Source organism: Labrus mixtus, chromosome 5 (assembly GCF_963584025.1).
Source record: "Labrus mixtus chromosome 5, fLabMix1.1, whole genome shotgun sequence".
NCBI lineage: Eukaryota > Metazoa > Chordata > Actinopteri > Labriformes > Labridae > Labrus > Labrus mixtus.
In genome coordinates this window covers 30,769,674-30,785,022 of record NC_083616.1, presented here as the reverse complement: position 1 = coordinate 30,785,022, position 15,349 = coordinate 30,769,674, and the positions used below count along the sequence as shown (strand labels likewise).

Here is a 15,349-nt window from a genome sequence, read left to right as displayed (position 1 = left end):
GTTTTGATACCAATTTATTTGTGCAGTTAAGAAAGTTCTCTCTCTCTTTTCCCGCAGCGTTGGGTTAAAAACCATGACTGAACATATTGAATTTTAAAGCTACAGAACTTTGATACCATCAAGTCTTTCAAATAGTGATGATCAACACAAGTGGGATCAAACATTTTGAAAACTTCATAAATCTTCTTCCACATTGTGCTGTAACATTCATCTTCATGTTTCTTACAAATGAACATTAAATAAATAAAGGCCACGACAGCAGTGATTTGAAAGGAGTAGTCGTTTATTACACAGCATAAGGAAACTACCCAGACCAGACATGAAGCATTACATTTGTCAGCTACTTGTTCCTTCTGTATTTGAATGCATGTTGGCAGGAGGGGGAGAAAGCAAGTGGGGGGAGTAGAGGAAATAGAAAAGGCACTCTTACACTTACTGTAGCCAACGGGATTGACCTCCGAGTGGTCAAAGGGAACAAAACCAAAGCTTTGAGACGCTATCCCGACAATGGGACGGCCGTGTAAACAAGGCTGGTTTCTCTGTACTACACCAACCAAATATGGCCGTCCCACTAAAGAGGATAGGTACCGCTAAGAATTGTACCGGACATTTTAAACGGGAATTTCAACACTAGCCCACCTCTTAAAAGATCTACAGTCCCAAAAATAAAAAGGTTGTAAAATCATCATTAACAGTAGGCAGCGGAGGCAGACCAAAGCTTTTCTGTACAACACTCTGGAGCCTCCAGCCAAACACTGAAAAACGATGAAGTCAAAAATATTAAAAAAAGGAATTCAAGATTTAGTATCCATGTGTGTTTAAAGCTGCCGTCTGAAACCTTGGCTACTCTGTATCCACGCCCGGTTTCAGAAAACAAATAAATATAGTGTTGAGGATTTGAGTCCTAGCCAATAAGACGATTGTGGCAAAGAACACGCCGCTCCTTTAAGGCCAAAGATGGGCACCAGGTTTCTCTGTAGCTACACCTGCCATCAATACACTCAAGGAGCACAAGGGCCTTTAGTCACTTCAAACCATTAAAACCATTGAAACTACATTTAAAATAGAATTTCAATGCATAAACAATCCAATTTTTCATCACTATCAAGTATTACCAACACCTCTGCAGACCAGAGCAGTGACATAGCAGCTTCTGACTTTTCTGTATTACGTCAGAAAACAGCAAAGGTCTGTAGGGGGCGTCTGAGGCTTCAGCTCATTTGAGAGCTTGAGTTAGGATTTGGCTCGACCCTTAGCCTGCAATGCATAGCATTTGTTTTTTATGTGTGAAAACAGCAACAACCCTTGATTTTTTTTTTTTTTTTTTTTTTTAATTGTGCCATTCTAGCATCCTCCACGAAGACGAGGGGAATAAAGCCGACGAAAAGGAAACAAACACGAGGTCAGTGAAAAGTCGTAACAGACGGGACGAAGGAGGAATGTTTAGAACCAAGTTGTCTAGAACGTGTCAGATCAGAGGACCCTCAGACGGTCTAATTAAGCTCCTTAAAGGCTTTATATGTGATTTTTTGATCCAGCAGATGTCACCCTTAAGCACCAGCATGAAACCAAAACAACTCATTATTATGCTCGTATCTTCACACTGCATGTAAATTTACCTGAAATGAACGTGATCTAGAAACACAGTTAAGCAGTGAGTACAGTATGTTATTCTTCTTTTCTCTAGTCCCTCAATTAAACCACCGTCCTGGCGATGTAAACAAACTGAAGATAGGACTCTGAAAACATCACAGACAGTGGGACTCGGGTGTTACACCCATTGTAGACAGTCATGACTCAGTTATTTTCAGAGGACATACTTGATTTATATTATATTTAAGATCTTTTAAAATCACACAGAAAGCCTTTAATAGATTTGAGAAGTTTTGGGTGTTGAGCAGACATCAGTAGCACCAGTAAATTAAGAGGGGTATCGCATATGGCCTAATATGCTACCGCCATGACACTGAATAGAAGACTGACGGGTGAGGAATGCTGAAAGGAGAACAAGTGAACGCAACTACTGCGGGTCTATCACGACAACAGGGGGAACCTCGAGACGTGGGAGAACATTAAAGTACTACGGTGCACGAGTTCATCGCACCCATCCAAATTCATTCAACATCAAGTATCTGAGGCTCGCCTCTTATGACGCAGTGTGACACCGTCACCGGCAGAAAAACAGCAACAAGACAAAAGGAGGGAGTTGGAGTGAGGAAGGGGTCATGTGTTAAAAAGATGCCATAATGAGAGATGAGCGCATTTCACCCCCGGGACCTTGGAGGCTTCTCTGTAGTATACACCAACAGGCCTGGGGGGAAAAGCTTAACAGGTTTAGTACTTTAGTTTTTTGGGCACCTCCCATGGGAAGGCGTCTCGGCCAAAGTGGCCATAGGCTGCGGTCCTCTGATACAAGGGCTTCTTCAGATCCAGCTCCCTGGAATACATAATCGACATATTCAGCAGCAGTCACATCAATCCACTTCAAATACACACAGTCATGCTTACACACACACACACACTCATATGCCAGCAGGAGGAAAAAAAAAACTCCATGAGGGTTGTAAGTTGTAAGACCAGCTTGTGCAGAGAGGGGGGGGGTCATGTGATGTTTCGACACTTACCAACCAGATCATCCCTGAGCAGTTTGTCGCTGCAGCTTGCAGATGGAAACCACACTCATCCCATCTTTAAAAGATGACTTATCTAACCGAGCTACAAGGCTTTATGTCGCTAATAAATGTGCCTTTTGACCTAAATAATGCCCGAATGTGCAACTATTCACACTACCTTAAAGTACAAATAGATGTGGCAAATGCCCAGCTTTTAAACGCTGCCAAACAAAATAGCAACAGCAAATGAAAAATAGTTTTGGGATCAGAGTTTAACAATGCTAAAAAAACATGTAAATTGAAATCCTGGGCAATTACATTAGACAAAATTAAGGCACAAGAAGAAAAAAAAAAAAAGCAGGTGGCCAGGAGCTGCGGTCTGAGTAGCAGGCGGCTTCAGTTGTTATACTTTACCTGACAATGACTCCGGGGCGCAGATCAAAGTTCCTCTTCACAATATCAAGCAGCTCTCTCTCGCTCTTGTTGGAGGTCCCGTAATGGAAGATAGAAATGGAGAGGGGATGGGCGACTCCGATAGCATAAGACACCTAACACAGCACATACAGACGCACATATTTCAAGCATTTGTATATGGAAAAAAAACAGCCCTCACCGCCGTACTCAGTAGAATCAAGACATGTGGATTCTTTCATTCACCTGGACCAGCACCCTCCTGCACAGCTCGGCCTTCACCAGAGACTTGGCCACCCAGCGTGCAGCGTATGCAGCCGAGCGGTCCACCTTTGTGTAATCTTTCCCCGAGAAGGCGCCGCCGCCGTGGGCTCCCCAGCCTCCATAGGTGTCGACAATGATTTTACGTCCAGTCAGACCAGCATCACCCTGCGATGAAAAATGTGGATCAACAGGTTACACAGGTAAAGACTAACCAGCTTAACCGGCTTCTTATCTGTCTCCGGTCGTGAATTACCTGAGGGCCCCCGATAACAAAACGCCCGCTTGGCTGCAGGTGGTAGATGGTATCATCGTCCAAGTAGATGCAGGGAACCACCGCCTTGATGACTTTCTCCTTCAGGGCGTCTCTCATCTCCTCCAGGCAGATTTCCTCATCGTGCTGCACAGAGACAACAATAGTGTGCACGCGCACAGGAAGCATGGCGCCACGGTCCTGACGGTACTGGACGGTCACCTGTGATGAAAGTAAAAATTAAAAGTGAGCTACCAGCAAGTAAAAATATTTCACAGCTGTTAGTAACAGTAAGCGTGACAGCTCTACCTGCGTCTTTGAGTCCGGTCGGAGCCACGGCAGGGTGCCGTTGCGACGCAGTTCAGCCATCTTAGCGTTCAGCTTGTGAGCGAGGACGATGGTGAGAGGCATGCACTCCTCGGTCTCATCGGTGGCGTATCCAAACATCAAGCCCTGCAGGAGTAAGAGGAGTTTAGTAGTTTACATCAACATTTGTGTTTGCAGTGTGTGTTCTGATGGTCTTTAAAGCTTCTTGAACGCTAACCTGGTCCCCTGCGCCGATGTCCTCCTCATTACGGTCAATGTGAACACCTTGAGCGATGTCAGGAGACTGCTGCTCCAAGGCAACAAGAACATTGCAGGTCTTGTAGTCGAAGCCTGTGCAGGAGACGCATGACAGCAGATCAAGACATAATTCATAAAAAAAAAAATAATTACAACATAACGAGGCAGAAACACATCGCCGCACCTTTGCAGGAGTCATCGTATCCAATTTGGCGGATTGTTTCACGGACGACTTTCTGATAATCCACTGTGGCACGTGATGTCACCTCACCGGCCAGGAGGATCATCCCAGTCTTGGCGACTGTCTCTGCACGAGGAACGAAAGAGGCAAGAAAATTTACTTCCACTCTGTCGCTAGGCAGAATTCTACATTAATGTCAGCCCACTGTGCCCTCGCTGCTCTACAACCCTCCTACACGTGTTTCGGTCTCGCTCAAAGCTTGGCAGGTTTTTGTCAGAGTATTGATTTTGGAGGGGGCTAATAGTTCAAATTAATGGCAGTGCTGACACAGCTGCTTTTCCTGTTACTTCAGATCAGAAGGAGGATCCTACATACCATCAGAACCGGACTGTAATCACACCAGAATATTCTTTTTTTTAAATAAACCAGATGTTTTTAAGATTTATTTTTGGGCTTTTGTGCCTTTAATGGAGAGATCAGACCAGAGAGAGAGACCACTGCACTACCAGAATATTCTTATCAATAAGGCTTACACCCGTCTTATAACTGGGCCTGCAGAACCCATCTTCTGTTGCATGTAAAGTCTGGACTGTCTGATTATTACAATGTCTCTATACATCTACACAGCCAAGTCAATTTTGACACCATGTTGTGTGAAAAATATATTTCTCCATTATGTAATAATAGTCTTTCCATTTGTTTTCTGTCAGGGGAATTTGGATTGGAGTCGTCAGGCAGTCATTGGTGGAATCTTCATGTTTACCTTTTAGGCATTTGAGTTTTGTTTATTGTATATTTTTTTTATAGCTCGTTTAATCATTTCAGTAAAATACTTTTTCTTACACAACTGAAAAGCCCTTTTTGGTTATTTTAGCAGGTTTTTATTCATCAGTCTTTTGATTCTGTAATGACTTAATGTTGTCCCTCAATGATCTCCAGTATAAATAAAAAGAGAAATGACTTGATACTTTGCCAACACTGCCATCCTCCTTCTGTTGCATAGAAATCGATCAATAACAATGTTGGCATGAAGAAAATCACTAACTCAATATTTAATTATTAAGATCCATTAACAAAACAGGGAAACAGTATTTATTTTCCTTACCACAAGCAACTTTAGCATCCGGGTCCTGCTTGAGATGGGCGTCCAGAACCGCATCACTGATCTGGTCGCAGATTTTGTCTGAGAAATAAAAAACGTAGAGATTGAACACAGACATCCACAACATGTAAACTGAGGCACGTTTTCCACAGCTCGGATCCTGTTTGGTGGGAGTGGCTCTCATTTAGTCGCCATTTCAGCAGCATGTGCACATGTGGGGAGAAACGGAGCGCGCCAAACTACCCGGCGACCGGAAGACAGGGGATGATAACCTGAGGGGTGATAACCTCCTAAACATTACATTAAAACATCAACACAGCAGTTAGTTAAACAACAATGATCATACTGTGTTGATATGAAGAACTGGTGACATTAGGGTCACAGCGTGCCTCAGGAAATAATCCCCGACGAGCTGCCACTGAATCAGGTTAATTAGATATCTATAGACTACAAATCATAAAGTAACATGTAAAGTTTGTGTTCCCGCAGCCTCTGCACCGATTGCCATATCGTTATATAACGACAGGTTTACTCGACATCCTCCTCTCTTCAGCAAATATTAGCTGGCTAACGTTAGCTAGCGGCGTGTGCTGATGAAATACAGGGGGGTGTCATGTCGAGATTTGCTGCCTTGTAGAAAAATGCCACCAAAGCGCGAAACGATACCAACCGCCATCTGTATTCCCTATTAAATAATGCTATCCGAACAAAACACAATATTATTTTAGTACAAACTGTATGAGTCACTGTCAGTATGAGGATCACGTGTAAATACTCTACAGTTGAAGATTTCAGGGGACGCGTTTGTGGACGGACAATAAACTACTAGCAAACAATGCCCTCTGTGCATAATCAGTTTTAAACACCACTACGCAGCTAATTGGCATTTAAAAAGACACGGGAAGCATGTTTGTATACTTCATAATAAAACCGTAATTGAGGCATATATACGGCAAAGAGCCGCATGGAAGCAAATTTCGAAGGGTAGCACAATTCGTTATAACACCGGCCTGGCGGAAGAGGCCGTTACGCTGAAATTTCTGTCATATCTGTTTCTAATTTGTAACTGATATTAGAACGAAACGCAGGATTAACTCAATTTAGGGGTCAGCACCGCCACATTTAAAAACAAAAGAGGTTAAATAATGTTATGAGAGAAGCTGGAGAGATGATGGTGTGTGTGTGTCGGGTCTCACCGGGGTGTCCTTCTCCGACCGACTCCGAGGTGAACAAGAAGCAGTCCTCTTCAATGAGGGAGTTGTGAAAACCGTTAATCTGTCCGTTCATTGCTGCTGCTGCTGCTGGTATGAACTGTTAAAACTTGTTAATGTGGTTAATAATAACAGGCTGGTTGTGTTGTTCTTCTCACAGTGCCTCGGTGTTTCTCTGCTCCAGCCTCTCGGTGTATTGATCCCTAAGCCTCAGCCTCATGGCGCAGAGCTCCACTATTTATGCTGTGAAGTCAGCCGCCGTGACGTCACCGGGAGGCGGACCATACCATTCAGCCAATCAGAAGGGGGTGGGGAGCTGTACTGACTGTAACCCTGGAATGCGCCGCAGATTGGCAACCGGACAGCGACCATGTGTTGTGGAAGTGTTACCGTGGAAAGCAGCTTAAGTCTCATCAGCACCCTTTTATTTTTATTTTTTTACCTTTAACTTTAAATGACCTCATCACAAAGTGCGCGTGTGTCGGTGTCACAGTGTAGGTGTGATAAGAATAACAGATCAGAAGTGATTCATAAAGTTGCTGGATGAAACTTAAAAGTCTGAGTTTTAATCACCATCGTCATCATGTCACCAGAACTACGGAAGCCCTAAGAGGACATACAATCCTACATTTTATTTTAGGCCTGCTAAACTTCCCCATAATAAACGGCACCTTGTTTTTTCTGACTACATTTTTGTCAAAACTGCAGCTCAGCTGATCTATTTTTTTTATTTTTCATTTTTTTAAATCAATTTTTTAGTATCTTATCTATTTTTTTGTGCATTCTTAATTTTTATTTTTTATTTAAATTGTACTGTGTTCACTTTCTGTTTGCAATCTTTGCTCTTTGCTGCTGTAACAATGTAAATTTCCCCGTTGTGAGATAAATAAAGGATTATCTTATTTTATCTTTTTCAAGATCTCAATTTATTCATTGACTTCATCTCTGGATTATAATAACTTTTCTTTCCGTATACAGTAACGAGATAAATTCTTGAGGTCTCGAGAATTGTATTTTTACCAAATTGCCCTCTGGTAACGACTTTGTTCGTTTGTAGTCTTGAGATCTCGTTTTACCTCAGGATAAGGATGTTTGTTAGTCCGTGCATCAAGTCATATGCTCTTGATATCTTGAGAAAAGAAATCTGCGTTATCCCAAAATAACAAGATACTAAAATCCAGATTGCAAGAAAACAACACAAATTAATTTGTCATCATGGAAAAACCAAGTTGATTAAAATCTATCAGTGAACGCTTACTAGGGCTTCTGTGCCAGTAAACCACTTTTATTGTATTTTCCCCTCATCCTTGTTAAAATGAATGTTTTATACATCCCAAATCATTACTCCAATACAAACTTTAAAAACCTTAAATTTAACATGGACCCCGAACTTCAACTTCTTCCTCTCATGAGGTTTGGAGGACTGACAAAGACGCCCATGGACATAAAACCATGACTGAGATCATTTAGTGTTTAAACAACTTCTGAAAACTTTTTTCTTCACACAAGTAAAGCTGTACATTTATGTACCTTATTCTTCTTCTAATTATTATGTTTTTTAATGTAAATATTGTCATTTTCCCTTTCATTTTTACATACATTGATTGCATATGTCCATAAGTTTGAGCTGCTGCATTTTCTCCAATGGGGGAGCAATAAAGTACCTGATCCTGTCTTGTCGTATCTTGTCTTGTCTTGTCTTGTGTAGATCTGAAGAATTAGCCTGAAGAAGAACTAATATTTGAAGATCCTCAGGCTGACTATCTCCCCCCTTTAAGTCATGTTGTATTATAATTTAGTTTAAATAAAGTGTTGTGCAAACACAGGGACTTTTCCTAAGGTTATTTTTTTATTTTTATGAAGTCTTGTTTCAGTCTTCTGCAGTCTTTGTATTTGACATATTTGATCATTTAGGCCTGAAGTGAGCCAGGCAACGGATAACGTTTACCAGAAACCATAATTAGGGTGTGGTATAAACCAACATGGGTGTAATTAATCTGATAATTTACATTCATGTCAGCTATCATAAGAGCATCAGAGCGTGCACCATCCTGGTTCAACAGCCACGTTAACCTGAAAATACATTTGCAACTAAATGAACGCTGGTTCTCTGCGAGAGAAGCAGAAGCTGCGGACATTAAAGCTCAATATTATTTGATTAAACTCGACTCAAAAGGCTCTCTTGTCCCTCTCAGGCCTCAGGCTCTGCTGTGTAATATAATCTAAAGATCTGAATGTGGACATGTTGTACCTTTGTGCATCTGATGGGTTTGATTCTTGTCTACAGAGGAGCTGATTAAACATGGTTTGAGCTCCAACATTTATTTATTTTAGACGACCAGTTTTCATGTGTTTTGGACAAGCAGCAACCTCCTGTGTTGAAAAATGAAGCCAATGTGGAAGTGCAAGAACCTGCAGTTCCTTGAGTGTCCACTTGAGACTGGTTACAGAAGTCTTGGAAGTCACATACACACCCCATTAAAAAAACAAAAAACGTTTTTACAGCGGAAATGAACAAGTTTACAGCCTGGTACAAAAACACATTTGGTCTGATTTGCTCGTGTCTTTCTCTGCGCACACTGTAAGGGGGGTGACATTTATTTGAAATTAACTGACCCGTTTTGATTTTCATGAAGGATTAGAGTTATTCATGATAAGTTGCATGAATGACTCGACTGATAGGCGGGCGTAGTGTAGATGTTTGTCAGGCGGTTTAAGACCCGCCTCAGCTCCAGCTCTCAGCCTGTCGTAAGGCTGAGACTTTCCAACATGGTGACCCTCATCGGCGAGCTCCAAAAGCCACCTTCAGTAACCAATGGTTGACTTCACTGAGACTTGGTCCAGTATCATGAACAGCCTTTGGACTTTTATAAGTTTGCGGGGACGCCACCAGGGTTTTTGAGCCCATCTCAGGCTCGGGTCCTTCGAGATGTCCTCACTTTTCTCCCCCTCACAGCCCCCCTGTATGGATTTAAGTCTGAATTGATGATTTTAGTTTCAAAAATGTAAAAAAAAAAGACTCACAATGAACCTACAAACAAGCAGACAGAGGAAAAAGTGACATTTACAAACAATGAAAAGTATAAAGCAAAAGAAAAGGTCAAACACAGCGTTGAACCTGATTAATATTCATGTTAGTTTAGTTGTTAGTTAAATGACTCCTGTCTACTTGTGTTTGTTATTAAAATATGTGTTTCATTACTATATTGATGGAAAATGGCCACTTTTGATAAAGAATAACATAAATATTCTGTGGTATGTATCAACGAGGGTTATTTTACACACAGAGGTCACAAAAAGTCACAGATTAAAGAGCGCCTTCAGCACAAACACATAATGGTGCCTGTTTCCTGTTTGTTGGATCCACAAAGATTCAAAATTAGACCGTTCATTAATCACTTTCATGGCAAATCAAGCCCAAAAAAAGAAGACAAGCTGCCGCCTCTGAAATCACAGGATCATCCGTTTCGTCAGCTTTTATTGGTAGAGTCGGGTTCATTTAATGGTGTTACAGTTGAACCTGTGGTGTTTTGGTGTCACACAGCCAAACTACTCAATCCCTGACCGGTGTTGCATCAGAGCGGTACAGTCGTGTGTCACCATGAATCTGCTGAGAGGACACTTTCTTTTCAGAGGGCAAAAAGCATGATGCAAGATGCACCTGCTGTTGCTGTCTGCAGGATGTGTTGTTATGATTGTTTAACCACCATCAGTCAGAAAGTCAAATAAGGCCAGAAACATACAGCTGTAACAATAAAAGTGCGTCACATGGAGCAGGTTGAGCACGCAGTCATTTTAATACTTAGGCATTCATTGATGTTCAACTCTATTACAGGATTAGTTATAATGCATGTGCAGTTCTGTTATTGTTGTGTTGAAGACCTTTATAGTACATGAGCGACAAGATATCGATAATGCAATATTTCATAGCCTGACTCGTGTGATACAATTATGAAATCACTGCTGCAAAACAATGTTTCTGTGGGAATAATGAAGACAATGATCTCAAACCACTTTATCACAGTGTGCAATTGTTTTTACTGAGAATCATCTCGTCTCTGTTGTTTAATTTGTGCTCTTTTTTGTATCTTGACATCACTGTAAATGAGGAAACCTCGATGATTTTCAAGGTTTGAAATTGAACTGAAGACACTAATTTGCACAAAACATCTGCAATGTTTCTGTAGTTTTTCAGGAGTTTGCGTAAAGGTCACATATTATGTAAAATCCTCTTCACCATGTTTTTCTAACTCTAACATGTGTCCCTAGTCTGTCTACAAACCCCCAATGATGAGAAAAGTCCATCCTCTCCGTCTTCTGCCTGCTCCACTTTTCAGAAAATGTGTGCTCAAACAAGCCGTTTGGAGATTTTCCCTTCATGACGTCACAAAGGGCAGTAGCCCCTCCCCCAGGTGGGTGACACTCCCACAGCTAGGTGTTTGTTCTGCCCTCTGAGTCTGCCTTCTCACCGTTATCAAAAGGGCAAGATGCAAGAAAGCCAGAGCCACCCGAGCCCTTCCAGAGAGGGGGCGTGGTCAGACACAGCTCATTTACATATTTAAAGGTACAGACACAGAAACAGCCTGTTCTGAGCAGGGCTGAAATAGAGGGGTTTATAGACATGATCAAATACAGGATCAGAGTGGATTTAGAACAAGAAACTTCACACATGTTTTGAGGAGCTCAGACACTTATTTAAACTTTTTGAAGAAGAGGAGGAGAATATGTGACCTTTAAAAGTTTTGGTAATGAAAAACAAGAAATGACCCAATATGGGTGCATTAAGACTTCTATTTCTGTTGCTTTGGTATCAAAACAGTTGCCGACATCGCTTGATTTAACGAGCATCCAAATCAAAGTTTTAAAATCCTGTTCTCATGACAACCACAGTTCAGGCTGCATTCATTCATTCATTCAAAGAAATAGACTCTTTCTTTTTTAAGGCCATCAACTTTATTTTGTCTTTAAAACAACATTATAAATAATCTCTTCCACATGTTCTGTTTCTTGAACTCTCTTATTAGTCTTCATGCCCCCCCCCCCCCCCCCCATCTGAACCCAACACCCACTCCTCCTCCTCATCCCATCATGCTTTTCACTTAGAAACGTACTTCAACTACCCATTTATCAAGCGATGGCGATAACAACGAGGAGACTCAGGACAGACGGCCCTCTGTGTGTGTGATCCCTCACTGGCCAGCAGAATTCAGGCTCATTTCACATTAAATAAGAAAATAAATACATAATTTAATTAAAATAATCTGTGTGGCATAGATTGTCTTCTATCTATCATACTTTATATTTATCCTTTACACATATGTCTTCTATGTTAGCCACTTAATTACAAAGAAATAACATTCTGTAGACAGAGGTGTGGGTTTTTTTTTTCTTCTCAATAACATTTCACAACAAGATAGTCACCGGTCGTGACTTCACAGCTGATCATACTTATCTAAATTATCTAGAGTAGGACAAAGTCATACAATCTTTAACTTTGTTTTTTTTTAAACATGTCACTCGACACAAAAAAAGGTCCAAAAAGATTTTCCATTCAGTAAAAAAAATCAAAATGAACGCACCAATGAAATGATTCGAAACTAGCAGAGCGGTCCTGCGTTTTTCTTTCACCTATAACACGTACAGTACACCGCGGAGAAACTCCTACACTTTACGTACAGTGTTTAAATTTCTAATTACTTCACAGCCACGATTTTAACAAAGAGGAGTCAAAAACAGCACTTTTTACGGCACGAAGATCACAGTACCGGAATGTAAAGTATGTCCAGCAGCAAACCATGCAAACAGTCACAGCCCATTCACGCACACACACACACACACACACACACACACACACACGCACACACGATCCCTCGTCTGAAACACTCACACATCCATAAAAACACACACACACACACACACACACACACACACACACACACAGAATACACACTGAGGTTACAGCTACAAGAGTATTCACTGTCCTAACGCTAACAGCCCGAAAGTACAAAGTGTCTAAGACGGTGCATCAGAGGTCACACAGTAACTATGCAACACGACTACTGCGACTAGAGTCACTGTCGGCGAATCACCGACGTCATCAATGGAGCATCTGAGCGAGAGAAAACACAAAGTATAAATCATATAAAACATGAAGCGATTCATTAGTTTGAGATACTTCACAGGAGTGGAACATGTCAGCCTCCTACAGTAATGATGCAAAGCCCTGTGTAGAGTATTCAGATCATTTATCAGCCAATGTCACTCAAAACTGATTTAAAACAACCAAACCAGCATAAAGGCAACGCTTTGATATGTAGGAAAGGATTGGAGAAAGAATTCAGTGTTATCGTTTCCTGCAGACGAGTTTTTTTTTTTAAAGTTTGGACGTTGAGTGGAATGTAAATAAAATCCGATCTGTGATGATTTGCAAAACACTAGAACTCCATATTTGACTGAGAATCACACAAAGACAACATATCGAATGTTGACACTAGGGTTGTCAAAATGCAAGATCATTTTAGTGACTTCAGACTGACGTTGATCTGTTTTTATTTGTCTCTCTCAGAATGAGTGAATGTCAGGCAAATGAAACCTTGACGATGTTTTTGTGCAACTTTGACAGTGTGACAGAGTTTACCTGCAATTTCTGATCACTAAAAACAAGAAGTTACCCAATGTTGGGTGTCTCTGACTTCTTTTTTTTTGTTGCTGTGGTTGAACCAAGCATCAAAATTGCTTAATTTTAACAAGTATGATAATGAAGTTTAAACTTGTGAACCCTCTGATTGGGTATGAAAAAAATCATCCCAGAGAGGCTGAGTGTATCTGAAGTCAGGATGGGGAGGGGGAGGGGTTCACCACTTTGTGAGAGACTGAGCTGGAAAATAGATCGACGAGAAAATCGTTTCTGGAAGTTAAATTCCCAAAAGTGAAGTTAAAAGAAGAGGTGATGGTACAGAGGTGTGAACATGACCCTGACCCACCTGGGATCAAATTCAAAACGGGCATATAAGTAATCACATTTCTCAGATTCAACATTCGATATGTTGTCTTTGTGCTATTTTCAATTCAAAAATATGGGGTTTAATGTTCTACCAGTCATCACATTCTGTTTTTATTTACATTTTACACAACGTCCTAACATCATAGGAGGCGGGGTTTAAACTTTGGTGCAGTGTGATTAAAGATAAAGCCCACTACAGGACAGTAGTGTCAAAGCACTACTCTGCATGTTCCCCCGGCTCATGTTTCTGTTGTAGTGACCAGCAGAGCTCGTGAGCGACCGTTAATGAACTAGCTCCTGCAGGACAGCTCTGCAGCGTCAGCTAACAGATAGTCTCCCACACACACTGCACTGATTTAGCGCTCTATTTAAAGGCCTTTACGCCTCCCCCCCTCCCCCCCCTTTTTCAGTCCTGGCTTTACTCTCATTGGTAGCTCATTTTTGAAAATCCACCTGCATGTATCGTGTTTTTGCAGAATGCGCGCAGGGCGGGAATCATCCACAAGAGTAGAGTCACCAAACTGAGTCAAATTGCACAGCTGTCTCCATGTTTGGAAAACGTTTGGATGAAATGCATATTAATCTGGGCAGATTAGTTTTTCATGATAGATACATGTTCCACAACGAAAAGCAAACGGAGTGATTAGCGAGCAATGTTTACAACACGTCGAACTCAAGTGTTTCCTGACATGCAGTTTGCTGAAATAGGTTTCAAAGCAGTGTCAGGAAAAACAGGACGGATTGGTTTCTCTTTTTTACTCTACATGACTATAAATCCTTGAGTATTTCTTAATGCAAGGTGTCAGCTCCCTGTACTGTCCACACCTGAGAACGGACAAAGGTAGAAGAACCACAGAACAGAGCGAAAGAAGGAAAAAAAACACAATGTGCACAGCTTCAGAACTCAAGGCAAAGTTAGCCTTCTGGACGAACCGGAGGGCTGTTCCTGAAAAAGGATGGCATCAGAAACTGTATCATTTCATTACAGAAAACATACAGTGTGGTGGATGTGTGTGATACAAGACACAACAGTTGGCTATGTAACCTGTGACGACAGCAGGACTCTGGGTTGAACATCACACCCCTGCGTCCCCTGTGTCTTTTCCTTGGCTGCTGCCGCCCTCTGCTGGACGTCCTGGGGACTCGCGCTCGGCTGCTGCCGCGCTGTCAGCCGGAGCCGCATCAGCTGCATCGGGCTCTTTCTTTTTGGCCGGGCCGGGGCTGCCGGAGCGGCTGTGGCTGTGGCTGTGGCCGTGGGCGCCGCCGCCGCGATGGCTGCGGTGCTTTTTGCGCGGACTGGGGCTGCGCGACCTCGTCTTCATGTGGACAACGGTGCTGTCGTCTTCTGAGCTGAAGTCAGAGCTGTCTGAAGAGCTGGGGTCAGTACCTGTAGTGGGGAGCTGGATCTGAAGATGGATTAGAGTAGGATGGAGGAGGTGGAAGGTGGAGAAAGAGAAGCTAAATGTCAGTAGATGTTGTAAAGTTGCAGATGGGAACATTAGCAGAAAGCGACAGATGAAGTGTCACCCTCTGAGACGTGATGCACTTGATGGTTCTGACCTATCACAAAGCAGTGTCAGGCCTGTGATTACCTGAAATGGCTCTGTTACACCCACAATGGTGCTCATGTTGTTGCTATAGTAACCCAAGATAAAGTCCCCCGAGCCTTTGGGCAGTTCCTCCTCGGTAAAGGTTACCTGGGAAGAGAGTTCACATCCATTAAAGGTGAAGAGAAAAGATCTGGGAGGATG

The 15,349-nt window shown here is 42.1% G+C and overlaps 2 protein-coding genes across 3 annotated transcripts in view; both read right to left on the bottom strand.

The window, feature by feature from the left end:
• Positions 1-264: 264 nt before the first annotated feature.
• mat2ab (methionine adenosyltransferase 2Ab) lies at positions 265-6,816 on the bottom strand. 2 transcript variants are annotated; one of them, XM_061039292.1, is made up of 9 exons: positions 6,581-6,816; positions 5,388-5,465; positions 4,286-4,408; positions 4,082-4,194; positions 3,847-3,990; positions 3,541-3,759; positions 3,270-3,452; positions 3,027-3,160; positions 265-2,437 (listed from the first exon to the last, which is right to left on the bottom strand). In XM_061039292.1, exons 1-9 carry the CDS (start codon positions 6,669-6,671, stop codon positions 2,335-2,337), a joined length of 1,188 nt encoding a protein of 395 aa, XP_060895275.1. In that variant the 5' UTR covers positions 6,672-6,816; the 3' UTR covers positions 265-2,334. The 2 variants fall into 2 exon arrangements, with proteins under 2 accessions (XP_060895275.1, XP_060895276.1); XM_061039293.1 differs by having other exon boundaries at positions 265-3,160.
• Positions 6,817-11,971: 5,155 nt separating this feature from the next.
• inpp5jb (inositol polyphosphate-5-phosphatase Jb) overlaps positions 11,972-15,349 on the bottom strand; it is a 24,562-nt gene continuing 21,184 nt past the window's right edge. Inside the window, exons 12-13 of the mRNA XM_061039271.1 lie at positions 15,191-15,295; positions 11,972-15,004 (exon numbers count right to left, since the gene is read on the bottom strand). Of these exons, the coding sequence (XP_060895254.1) occupies positions 14,675-15,004; positions 15,191-15,295 (435 nt within the window). The 3' untranslated portion in view covers positions 11,972-14,674. The remainder of the gene's footprint in view (positions 15,005-15,190; positions 15,296-15,349) is intronic.

Bases quoted from the DNA above. Each gene is read 5' to 3' on its own strand.
- mat2ab (XM_061039292.1), bottom strand. From the start codon at position 6,671: ATGAACGGACAGATTAACGGTTTTCACAACTCCCTCATTGAAGAGGAC. The intron at 5,466-6,580 runs GTGAGACCCGAC...TTTATTTCTCAG, and splicing joins GGTCGGAGAAGGACACCCCG to ACAAAATCTGCGACCAGATC. The intron at 3,453-3,540 runs GTAATTCACGAC...TTTTCATCGCAG, and splicing joins TTGTTATCGGGGGCCCTCAG to GGTGATGCTGGTCTGACTGG.